This window comes from Triticum aestivum, chromosome 4B, assembly GCF_018294505.1.
Source record: "Triticum aestivum cultivar Chinese Spring chromosome 4B, IWGSC CS RefSeq v2.1, whole genome shotgun sequence".
Lineage (NCBI taxonomy): Eukaryota > Viridiplantae > Streptophyta > Magnoliopsida > Poales > Poaceae > Triticum > Triticum aestivum.
In genome coordinates, this window is record NC_057804.1 from 1,335,155 (window position 1) to 1,348,168 (window position 13,014).

Consider the following 13,014-nt stretch of genomic DNA (forward strand, 5'->3'; position numbering starts at 1 on the left):
TCTTGAACTTTTGGGGCTGGAAGTTTTTCTTCTGTACTATATTGGCACTAGAACCTCCCTCAGCACCTCGAGAACGGTTGTCATTTGCTCTCGCCTTTTCTTCCACATCAAGAGTACCAATGAGATCCAGAATGGAAAACATCTGCCTCGTATGCTTCAGTAGGGCAGCAAAGTTCCTCCACGAAGGAGGAAGCTTAGTGATGATACATTCAGCAACAAACTTGTCCGGTAGTATACAATTGAAGTGCTCAAGTTCTCTAGTGAATGACTGTATCTCATGAGCTTGCTCAACCACGGAGCGCTCTTAGTCATCCTGTAATCATAGAATTGCTCCATGATGTACAGCTCAGTGCCAGCATCCGAGACCCCAAACTTGGCCTCGAGTGCGTCCCACATATCTTTTCCATTATCAATTGATACATAAGGATCAACTATGTTCTCACCAAGAACACTCAAAAGAGCAGCCTTAAACAAAGTATCCATTTCTGAAAAGCTTGTGCATGTTAAGCATCATACTCTCCTTCAGGTTTGCCAAGAGTGGTGTCATAGCAACTCATGGTTTGAAACCATAAGACTGCTCTCACGCGCCACCTCTTATAGTGGATACCCTCAAACATAGGAGATCTCATGGAAGCAGCAAAATCACTTGGCGTAAATTGCCTATAATAAGGTTTTTGGATTGTTGGAAATATGTGCAATTTACCGAATGATTTTATTAAGAAAAATACTAGATAAAACATGACTAATATAACAGAGATAAAACAAGTCATGCGATCTGACAGAGAGAAGATAAATAGCATCCGCATATATGAACTGTAACCAAACATATCTAGGGCAAACAGTAGAACAAGGAACTGTGGCAGGACCTCTAACAGAAAAAACAAGAACACGTACAGGACAACAGCAGGAGCAGAAGCACTCGACTTGGGGTCGACATCTTCGCCAGCCGTGTTGTCGAAGAGGTTGTCGACGTCGGGGAAGAAGTCGTCGTTGGGGAAGTGGTCATCGGTGTCCGTGATGAACCGGATGGGGAACATCGTGGCAGTAGCGCAGTGCGAGGAGCGACCTCCCTTTTATAGGCGCAACTGAAGGAGGCGAGAGGCTGCACCGGAAGCTAAAGGGAACAAGGGAGACGAAGAGGCGAGCCGTTCGGATTCAGTGTCCACTACAGAAAAATGTTTCAGCTCACGCGTGACCTTTCGTATACCCGTCGTGCATGGCAAAAATTTAGACATCGGCTTGGCTCATTCCTGCGGCGCGTCGAGGCGGCGAAGGAGGAGCGTGCGTGGATGTCCCTCTTGTTCTCATCTCATACATGTGGGGAAAGAACCTTCCTTATAAAGAGGTCCAACTCCCTCTAAACTAACAATGTGAGACTAAACTTTAGTTCCACGTCTTGCCTTGCACGAATGGGTTGCGTGGACCTCTAGGATTTATTAGGAATTTCTGAAACTGCTATTGGGCTTGAATCAAAATAGACAAAATTCCATTACATGAGACATGAGGAGTGGATTGTAACCATACATAGATCCAAGGCAAGGCAATGCAATGCAATGCATAGTGGGTGATGCGTGAGATAGATGGATAGAAGGATATGCGTGCGGGTGCGGGTGCGTGTGGGTCGTTGTCATGGTGCACGAGCGTGCGCGCTTGGCTCCTTCACCTTTGCCAATTGAATTGATTGACTTGATCAAACAAACTCTCTCTGTCGTTGGCGATGGCGATGGCTGCCCCGCTCCACACGTCGACCTGAATGGAGAAGAGAAAGAAGAAGAGAACGCGTTCCTTCCACCTAGCCAATTCATCTCTATATCTTTCTTCCTTCCTTCACCATTGAGGTGAGGTGAGGGAGCTACTTTACTCACTTCCTTGTCAATAACTAGCTAGCAAGCTCTTCTTCTTCCTCCTCCAGCAGGCCTGATCTGTTGCCATGCGTGCATCACAAATTGATTAGCTACTTAGTTGGTTCCCTACCCATACAGATCCATCCACCACAGACAAGATTAGGTAGGTAGATAGATAGCTAGGATGCAGCAGCAGGCAAGGGCAGGGGAGGAGAGCAGCAGCGTGCACACGGTGAACGCGGCCGCCGTGGTTCTGGCCGCGGCCGCGCAGAGCAGCACCGGCCTGCGCCCCCACCACCACCACCATCTCCACGACCACGACCACGACCACGACACCTCCGCCGCCGCTACGGTACGTCCGTCGTCCTGCTTGCTTGCTTGGGTCGATCCCTTCCCCTTCCCTTGACGCGTGAGGAACAAGCGGTCGGTCACTGCGTACGTACGTACGGTTGTGTGTTGGCTTGGCCCTGTCCTACTCCTATCTTAGCTTAGCCGCACGTGCTGAATGAATGAACGAAACTGCCTGGTCATGTCTTGTTACTACTGTAGCTGTAAATGTTTCCATCCATCCACAGTTTACTTTGACCTTTCCATCCATTCATGTCAATGTCAATGTGTTGCCATCTTGTCTTGTTGGCGCCAAAAGTCACGCACTCTTCTTGCCTCCACCGCTCATCTCAAACCCAAATAGTCACGCATGGCAATGGCAATGGCAATGGCAATGCCATGATGATGCCACTAACTCGTGGAAATTAGTACTATACATATTCCGATCTAGTGCATCCACATGCGTGTTTGTGCAACCAGACACATCTGTTGTGATTTTAACTGACAGAGATGTGGCTGCTGCTCTGTTTTGCTTTGCTTTGCTTTGCAGAAGAAACGATGGTGGTCGCGGCTGTCGTCCACGCTCTGCTTCCGCCCGCACTTCCACGCCAACCCGCGCCGCGTCATCGCCGCCTACGCCGACGGCGACACGCCGCCACGCCCGCCCGCCACAGCATCCCACACGGCATCAGCATCGGCGTACGTGCACCAGGCCCCGCCTGCCCACCCGGTCTTCGCCTTCGCGGCGCCGCCCTCGTCGCCGGCCTCCTCGCTCTTCCAGTCGGAGGCGCCCTCACCGGTCCTCCTGGACCTCCACGGCACGGCCGGCAGCTCGCCCGGCATGTTCGCCGTGGGGCCCTACGCGCGCGGGCCGCAGCAGCTGGTGTCGCCCCCCGTGCTCTACTCCGCGCTCACCACCGAGCCCTCCACCGCGCCGCGCACGCCCCCGGCCACCACGGGGCCCTCCTCCCCCGAGGTCCCCTTCGCGCGCTTCGTCGTCGACGACGGAGGGCACGAGCTGCTGTTCCACCACGCCGCCTACCAGCTGCGCCAGCAGGGCAGACCTGCACCCCTCGTCTCGCCGGGACCGGAGCCGGGGTCCCCTTCGTCGCCGCGGCTCTTCCGGAGGCTGCACCGGCGCGACCAGCAGGGCTCGCTTCTCGACGGCCACGTCCCCGTCGCCTCCTCGTGTGAGGGCGCCGACGCCAGGGACGTAGACGATGATGAGGACGAGGAGGTGCCCGATAGCGCCGGGGAGTTCGTGTTCGGCCATGCCGACGGCCGCGGCGCCGCGCCGGATGAGGAGATAGTAGAAGGCAAGAAGTGGCATTTCTTCCCCATGGCCACGGGTGAGCAGCACGCTAAGATGTGAGCCCAATAGCGCTGCTGACCTGACAGTGCGACCCTGACAGTGTATCTAGTTCATCACCCTAAACTGATTCAGCAAACACAGTTTAGGCAAGGAAAATAATTTCTTTATGTGCATGTATGTACACAAGCTTTAACTTTGCTGGACAATGTAGTGACAAGAAGCTAAGTAATGTTGGTCCATGTCCCATGCACCTCTCTTCTGTCCAGTAAGATTTAAATTTGATTAGTTCAGTTAGATTTTTTATTTCACTCTAGCTAAAAGAATACTACTTAAGAGAAGAACCAGTTCCACTCCCACCCCAGACATGATGAAAACACTAATGATCACGAAAGATGGAGAACTGGCCAGAATTGGAGCCAACACACTCACGATAACACAGAAATGGTATCCACGTTCCAAAATATTGCCATTCATGAAGAAGAATCGGAAGAGCAACTCCAACGGGGCGACCAAATGGACGCGCGGTTTGTCCGTTTTTTCGTCTGTTTGGATCAGTCAGGTGGATGTGCGCGACCGCATTTTCATATGGTCCGGATTGATCGCCCAACGGGAGACGGACCAAAATCTGCCTAGCCGCCGTTGATCCTCGTGTTGGAGGGCAAACCAAGCCTTCTAGTTGGGAGAGTCGGCGGCGTACTCGGGTAGCCGCCGCTGCGCCGACGTGAGCAGCGCTCGGCGCCTGTGCACCTCCTTGTCGTGCGGCCGTTGTGTCCGCGGAACCGCCAGCACCGGGATCCGATGCGGATCGAGGTGCCAGTGGTGCGCCAGCGTCATGTCGGGGTAGGGCAGCGACTGCTTGTACTCCCAGTGCCACCGCTCTTGGTGCACTGGGATGTGCAGACGTCGCCGACCTGGGCAGGCATGCGCCTGTGGCGGCGGCGGGGGGAGTGGGGGAGGGGGAGGAGGAGGCACAGGGGGTGCTCCTGCCCTTGCCGGAGCTGCTGCCGAAGAGGCCCATTGCTAGGGTTTGGAGTGTCGCCGACGAGGAAGCACGAAGGGTGGTGGGGGCAGATGTGGACGAAAGTGGATGAGGCCGCCCCCCGCCGCACTCGTGGGTTAAAAGAGGACGCTTCCACTGGCTGACTAGTGAGCCCGCTGTTGATGGTCGTCATAAATTAGACGACGGGAGGTAGTTGGGTGGCCACCAAGTGGTGTTGGAAATATGCCCTAGAGGCAATAATAAAAGTATTATTATATTTCAATGTTCATGATAATTGTCTTTTGTTCATGCTATAACTGTATTATCCGGAAATCGTAATACACGTGTGAATACTTAGACCACAATATGTCCCTGGTGAGCCTCTAGTTGACTAGCTCGTTGTGATCAACAGATAGTCATGGTTTCCTCACTATGGACATTGGATGTCGTTGATAAGGGGATCACATCATTAGAAGAATGATGTGATGGACAAGACCCAATCCTAAGCATAGCATAAAAGATCGTGTAGTTCGTTTTGCTAGAGCTTTGCCAATGTCAAGTATCTCTTCCTTCGACCATGAGATCGTGTAACTCCCGGATACCGTAAGAGTGCCTTGGGTGTATCAAACGTCACAACGTAACTGGGTGACTATAAAGGTGCATTACAGGTATCTCCGAAAGTATCTGTTGGGTTGACACGGATCGAGACTGGGATTTGTCACTCCGTATGACGGAGAGGTATCTCTGGGCCCACTCGGTAATGCATCATCATAATGAGCTCAATGTGACCAAGGTGTTGGACACGGGATCATGCATTACGGTACGAGTAAAGTGACTTGCCGGTAACGAGACTGAACAAGGTATTGGGATACCGACGATCGAGTCTCGGGCAAGTAACGTACCGATTGACAAAGGGAATTGTATACAGGGTTTGATCGAATCCTTGACATCGTGGTTCATCCGATGACAACATCGAGGAGCATGTGGGAGCCATCATGGGTATCCAGATCCCGCTGTTGGTTATTGACCTGAGAGCGTCTCGATCATGTCTGCATGTCTCCCGAACCCGTAGGGTCTACACACTTAAGGTTCGGTGACGCTAGGGTTATTAGGAAGACTAGTATGTGACTACCGAATGTTGTTCGGAGTCTCGGATGGGATCCCGGACGTCACGAGGAGCTCCGGAAGGGTCCGGAGGTAAAGATTTATATATGGGAAGTTGTCAAACGGGCACCGGGAAGTTTTGGGGTCATACCGGTATTGTACCGGGGCCACCGGAAGGGTTCCGGGGGTCCACCGGGAGGGGCCACCCCTCCCGGGGGACCACATGGGCTGCGTGGGGCAGGGAGCCAGCCCCTGGTGGGCTGGGCGCACCCCCTCCCTTGGGCCCTTGCGCCTAGGGTTGAGGGGGGAACCCTAGAGGGGGCGCCCCCCTTGGCTTGGGGGGCAAGCCACCCTCTCCCCCTCTCCCCTTGGCCGCCGCCCCCCTCTAGATGGGATCTAGAGGGGCCGGCCCCCTTCTCCCTTCCCCCTATAAATAGAGGGGTGAGGGGAGGGCAGCCGCACCACCCTCCAAGGCGCAGCCCTCCCCTCCCCAACACCTCTCCTCCTCCGTTGTGTGCTCGGCGAAGCCCTGTCGGAGTACTGCTTCTCCACCATCACCACGCCGTCGTGCTGCCGGTGGAGCTGTCTTCCTCAACCTCTCCTTCCCCCTTGCTGGATCAAGAAGGAGGAGACGTCTCCCGTCCCGTACGTGTGTTGAACGCGGAGGTGCTGTCCGTTCAGCACTTGGTCATCGGTGATTTGAATCACGTCGAGTACGACTCCATCATCACCTTGCAAGCTTCCGCACGCGATCTACAAGTGGTATGTAGATGCAAACTCACTCCCTCGACTCGTTGCTTAGATGAACTCATAGATGGATCTTGGTGAAACCGTAAGAAAAATTTTAATTTTCTGCAACGTTCCCCAACAGTGGCATCATGAGCTAGGTCTATGCGTAGTTCTCTAATGCACGAGTAGAACACAATTTGTTGTGGGCGTGGATCTTGTCAACTTACTTGCCTCTACTAGTCTTTTCTTGCTCAACGGTATTGTGGGATGAAGCGGCCCGGACCAACCTTACACGTACGCTTACGTGAGACCGGTTCCACCGATTGACATGCACTAGTTGCATAAGGTGGTTGGCGGGTGACTGTCTCTCCCACTTTAGTTGGAGCGGATTTGATGAACAGGGCCCTTATGAAGGGTAAATAGAAGTTGACAAAATCACGTTGTGGTGATTCGTAGGTAAGAAAACGTTCTTGCTAGAACCCAATCGCAGCCACGTAAAAGATGCAACAACAATTAGAGGACGTCTAACTTGTTTTTGCAGCGATTGATCATGTGATGTGATATGGCCAGAAGTTGTGATGAATGATGAATTGTGATGTATGAGATCATGTTCTTGTAATAGGATTCACGACTTGCATGTCGATGAGTATGACAACCGGCAGGAGCCATAGGAGTTGTCTTTATTTTTTTGTATGACCTGCGTGTCATTGAATAACGCCATGTAAACTACTTTACTTTATTGCTAAACGTTAGTCATAGAAGTAGAAGTAGTCGTTGGCGTGACAACTTCATGAAGACATGATGATGGAGATCATGATGATGGAGATCATGGTGTCAAGCCGGTGACAAGATGATCATGGAGCACCGAAGATGGAGATCAATGGAGCTTTATGATATTGGCCATATCATGTCACAACTATATAATTGCATGTGATGTTTATTATGTTTATGCATCTTGTTTACTTAGGACGACGGTAGTAAATAAGATGATCCCTTACAAAATTTCAAGAAGTGTTCTCCCCTAACTGTGCACCGTTGGTACAGTTCGTCGCTTCTAAGCACCACGTGATGATCGGGTGTGATGGATTCTTACGTTCACATACAACGGGTGTAAGACAGTTTTACACAGCGAAAACACTTAGGGTTAACTTGACGAGCCTAGCATGTGCAGACATGGCCTCGGAACACGGAGACCGAAAGGTCGAACACGAGTCGTATGGAAGATACGATCAACATGAAGATGTTCACCGACGATGACTAGTCCGTCTCACGTGATGGTCGGACACGGGCTAGTCGACTCGGATCGTGTAACACTTAGATGACTAGAGGGATGTCTAATCTAAGTGGGAGTTCATAATTTGATTAGAACTTTATTATCATGAACTTAGTCTAAAACCTTTGCAAATATGTCTTGTAGATCAATGGCCAACGCTAATGTCAACATGAACTTCAACGCGTTCCTAGAGAAAACCAAGCTGAAAGATGATGGTAGCAACTATACGGACTGGGTCCGGAACCTGAGGATCATCCTCATAGCTGCCAGAAAGCAATATGTCCTAGAAGGACCGCTAGGTGACGCTCCCGTCCCAGAGAACCAAGACGTTATGAACGCTTGGCAAGCTCGTGCTGATGATTACTCCCTCGTTCAGTGCGGCATGCTTTACAGCTTAGAACCGGGGCTCCAAAAGCGTTTTGAGCACCACGGAGCATATGAGATGTTCGAAGAGCTGAAACTAGTTTTCCAAGCTCATGCCCGGGTCGAGAAATATGATGTCTCTGACAAGTTCTACAGTTGTAAGATGGAGGAAAACAGTTCTGTCAGTGAGCACATCCTGAAGATGTCTGGGTTGCACAACCGTATGACCCAGCTGAACATAAATCTCCCAGATGAGGCGGTCATTGACAGAATCCTCCAGTCGCTCCCACCAAGCTACAAGAGCTTTGTGATGAACTACAACATGCAAGGGATGGTAAAGACCATTCCTGAAGTGTTCTCGATGCTGAAGTCAGCAGAGGCTGAAATCAAGAAAGAACATCAAGTGTTGATGGTCAATAAGACCACTAAGTTCAAGAAGGGCAAGGGTAAGAAGAACTTCAAGAAGGACGGCAAAGATGTTGCCGCGCCCGGTAAGCCTGTTGCCGGGAAGAAGTCAAAGAATGGACCCAAGCCTGAGACTGAGTGCTTTTATTGCAAGGGGAAGGGTCACTGGAAACGGAACTGCCCCAAATACTTAGCGGATAAGAAGGCCGGCAACACCAAAGGTATATTTGATATACATGTGATTGATGTGTACCTTACCAGTACTCGTAGTAACTCCTGGGTATTTGATACCGGTGCCGTTGCTCATATTTGTAACTCACAGCAGGAGCTGCGAAATAAACGGAGACTGGCGAAGGACGAGGTGACTATGCGCGCCGGGAATGGTTCCAGAGTCGATGTGATCGCCGTCGGCACGCTGCCTCTACATTTACCTACGGGATTAGTTTTGAACCTTAATGATTGTTATTTAGTGCCATGTTTGAGCATGAACATTGTATCTGAATCTCGTTTAATACGAGATGGCTACTCATTTAAGTCTGAGAATAATGGTTGTTCAATTTATATGAGAGATATGTTTTATGGTCATGCTCCGATGGTCAATGGTTTATTCTTAATGAATCTCGAGCGTAATGTTACACATGTTCATAGTGTGGATGCCAAAAGATGTAAAGTTGATAACGATAGTCCCACATACTTGTGGCACTGCCGCCTTGGTCACATTGGTGTCAAGCGCATGAAGAAGCTCCATACTGATGGACTTTTGGAGTCTCTTGATTATGAATCGTTTGACACATGCGAACCATGCCTCTTGGGCAAAATGACCAAGACTCCGTTCTCCGGAACAATGGAGCGAGCAACCAACTTGTTGGAAATCATACATACCGATGTGTGCGGTCCGATGAGCGTTGAGGCTCGCGGAGGATATCGTTATGTTCTCACTCTCACTGATGACTTGAGTAGATATGGGTATGTCTACTTAATGAAACACAAGTCTGAGACCTTTGAAAAGTTCAAGGAATTTCAGAGTGAGGTAGAGAATCAACGTGACCGAAAGATAAAATTCTTACGATCAGATCGTGGAGGAGAATACTTAAGTCACGAATTTGGTACACACTTAAGGAAATGTGGAATCGTTTCACAACTCACGCCGCCTGCAACACCTCAGCAAAACGGTGTGTCCGAACATCGTAATCGCACTCTATTGGATATGGTGCGGTCTATGATGTCTCTTACCGATTTACCGCTATCATTTTGGGGATACGCTCTAGAGACAGCTACATTTACTTTAAATAGGGCACCGTCTAAATCCGTTGAGACGACACCGTATGAATTATGGTTTGGAAGAAACCTAAGCTATCGTTTCTAAAAGTTTGGGGATGCGATGCTTATGTCAAGAAACTTCAACCTGAAAAGCTCGAACCCAAGTCGGAAAAATGCGTATTCATAGGATACCCAAAGGAAACTGTCGGGTATACCTTCTACTTAAGATCCGAAGGCAAGATCTTTGTTGCCAAGAACGGATGCTTTCTGGAAAAAGAGTTTCTCTCGAAAGAAGTAAGTGGGAGGAAAGTAGAACTCGATGAAGTACTACCTCTTGAATGGGAAAGTGGCGCAGCGCAGGAAACTGTTCCTGTGATGCCCACACTAACTGAAGAGGAAAACAATGATGATGATCAAGGTACTTCGGATCAAGTTACTACTGAACTTCGTAGGTCCACAAGGACACGTTCCGCACCAGAGTGGTACGGCAACCCTGTCCTGGAAATCATGTTGTTAGACAACAATGAACCTTCGAACTATGAAGAAGCGATGGCGGGCCCGGATTCCAACAAATGGCTTGAAGCCATGAAATCCGAGATAGAATCCATGTATGAAAACAAAGTATGGACTTTGACAGACTTGCCCGATGATCGGCGAGCGATAGAAAACAAATGGATTTTTAAGAAGAAGACGGACGCGAATGGTAATGTTACCATCTATAAGGCTCGACTTGTCGCTAAGGGTTATCGACAAGTTCAAGGGATTGACTACGACGAGACTTTCTCTCCCGTAGCGAAGCTGAAGTCCGTCCGAATCATGTTAGCAATTTCCGCATACTATGATTATGAGATATGGCAGATGGACGTCAAAACGGCATTCCTTAACGGACATCTTAAGGAAGAGCTGTATATGATGCAGCCGGAAGGTTTTGTCGATCCTCGGAACGCTAACAAAGTATGCAAGCTCCAGCGATCCATTTATGGACTGGTGCAAGCATCTCGGAGTTGGAACATTCGCTTTGATGAGATGATCAAAGCGTTTGGATTTGCGCAGACTTATGGAGAAGCCTGCGTTTACAAGAAAGTGAGTGGGAGCTCTGTAGCATTTCTCATATTATATGTAGATGACATACTTTTGATGGGAAATGATACGAAACTTCTGGACAGCATTAAGGCCTACTTGAACAAGTGTTTTTCAATGAAGGACCTTGGAGAAGCTGCTTATATATTAGGCATCAAGATCTATAGAGATAGATCGAGACGCCTCATAGGTCTTTCACAAAGCACATACCTTGATAAGATTTTGAAGAGGTTCAAAATGGATCAGTCCAAGAAGGGGTTCTTGCCTATGTTACAAGGTGTGAGACTGAGCTCGGCTCAGTCACCGACCACGGCAAAAGATAAAGAAGAGATGAGTGTCATCCCCTATGCTTCAGCCATAGGATCTATTATGTATGCCATGCTGTGTACCAGACCCGATGTAAACCTTGCCGTAAGTTTGGTAGCAAGATACCAAAGTAATCCCGGCAAGGAACACTGGACAGCGGTCAAGAATATCCTGAAGTACCTGAAAAGGACGAAGGACATGTTTCTCGTTTATGGAGGAGACGAAGAGCTCGTCGTAAAGGGTTACGTCGACGCTAGCTTCGACTCAGATCTGGATGACTCTAAGTCACAAACCGGATACGTGTATATGTTGAATGGTGGAGCAGTAAGCTGGTGCAGCTGCAAGCAGAGCGTCATGGCGGGATCTACGTGTGAAGCGGAGTACATGGCAGCCTCGGAGGCAGCGCATGAAGCGATTTGGGTGAAGGAGTTCATCACCGACCTAGGAGTCATACCCAATGCGTCGGGGCCGATCAAACTCTTCTGTGACAACACTGGAGCTATTGCCCTTGCCAAGGAGCCCAGGTTTCACAAGAAGACCAGGCACATCAAGCGTCGTTTCAACTCCATCCGTGAAAATGTTCAAGATGGAGTAGAGATTTGCAAAGTGCACACGGATCTGAATGTCGCAGATCCGCTGACTAAACCTCTCTCGCGTGCAAAACATGATCAACACCAGAACTCTATGGGTGTTCGATTCATCACAATGTAACTAGATTGGTGACTCTAGTGCAAGTGGTAGACTGTTGGAAATATGCCCTAGAGGCAATAATAAAAGTATTATTATATTTCAATGTTCATGATAATTGTCTTTTGTTCATGCTATAACTGTATTATCCGGAAATCGTAATACACGTGTGAATACTTAGACCACAATATGTCCCTGGTGAGCCTCTAGTTGACTAGCTCGTTGTGATCAACAGATAGTCATGGTTTCCTGACTATGGACATTGGATGTCGTTGATAACGGGATCACATCATTAGGAGAATGATGTGATGGACAAGACCCAATCCTAAGCATAGCATAAAAGATCGTGTAGTTCGTTTTGCTAGAGCTTTGCCAATGTCAAGTATCTCTTCCTTCGACCATGAGATCGTGTAACTCCCGGATACCGTAAGAGTGCCTTGGGTGTATCAAACGTCACAACGTAACTGGGTGACTATAAAGGTGCATTACAGGTATCTTCGAAAGTATCTGTTGGGTTGACACGGATCGAGACTGAGATTTGTCACTCCGTATGACGGAGAGGTATCTCTGGGCCCACTCGGTAATGCATCATCATAATGAGCTCAATGTGACCAAGGTGTTGGACACGGGATCATGCATTACGGTACGAGTAAAGTGACTTGCCGGTAACGAGACTGAACAAGGTATTGGGATACCGACGATCGAGTCTCGGGCAAGTAACGTACCGATTGACAAATGGAATTGTATACAGGGTTTGATCGAATCCTCGACATCGTGGTTCATCCGATGACAACATCGAGGAGCATGTGGGAGCCATCATGGGTATCCAGATCCCGCTGTTGGTTATTGACCTGAGAGCGTCTCGATCATGTCTGCATGTCTCCCGAACCCGTAGGGTCTACACACTTAAGGTTCGGTGACGCTAGGGTTATTAGGAAGACTAGTATGTGACTACCGAATGTTGTTCGGAGTCTCGGATGGGATCCCGGACGTCACGAGGAGCTCCGAAAGGGTCCGGAGGTAAAGATTTATATATGGGAAGTTGTCAAACGGGCACCGGGAAGTTTCGGGGTCATACCGGTATTGTACCGGGGCCACCAGAAGGGTTCCGGGGGTCCACCGGGAGGGGCCACCCCTCCCGGGGGACCACATGGGCTGCGTGGGGCAGGGAGCCAGCCCCTGGTGGGCTGGTCGCACCCCCTCCCTTGGGCCCTTGCGCCTAGGGTTGAGGGGGGAACCCTAGAGGGGGCGCCCCCCTTGGCTTGGGGGGCAAGCCACCCTCTCCCCCTCTCCCCTTGGCCGCCGCCCCCCTCTAGATGGGATCTAGAGGGGCCGGCCCCCTTCT

At 49.9% G+C, this 13,014-nt stretch overlaps 1 protein-coding gene across 1 annotated transcript; it reads left to right on the forward strand.

Annotated features, from left to right (window-relative positions):
• The first annotated feature begins 1,780 nt into the window (after positions 1-1,780).
• LOC123094125 (ataxin-2-like protein) lies at positions 1,781-3,722 on the forward strand. The gene is made up of 2 exons (XM_044516190.1): positions 1,781-2,196; positions 2,722-3,722. Exons 1-2 carry the CDS (start codon positions 2,029-2,031, stop codon positions 3,541-3,543), a joined length of 990 nt encoding a protein of 329 aa, XP_044372125.1. The 5' UTR covers positions 1,781-2,028; the 3' UTR covers positions 3,544-3,722.
• Positions 3,723-13,014: the final 9,292 nt, after the last annotated feature.

What these genes read in the sequence shown, in the direction of transcription:
- LOC123094125 (XM_044516190.1), top strand. Translation starts at nt 2,029, where the DNA reads ATGCAGCAGCAGGCAAGGGCAGGGGAGGAGAGCAGCAGCGTGCACACG. An exon ending in ACACCTCCGCCGCCGCTACG is followed by an intron (nt 2,197 to 2,721) that starts GTACGTCCGTCG and finishes TTTGCTTTGCAG; the next exon opens with AAGAAACGATGGTGGTCGCG.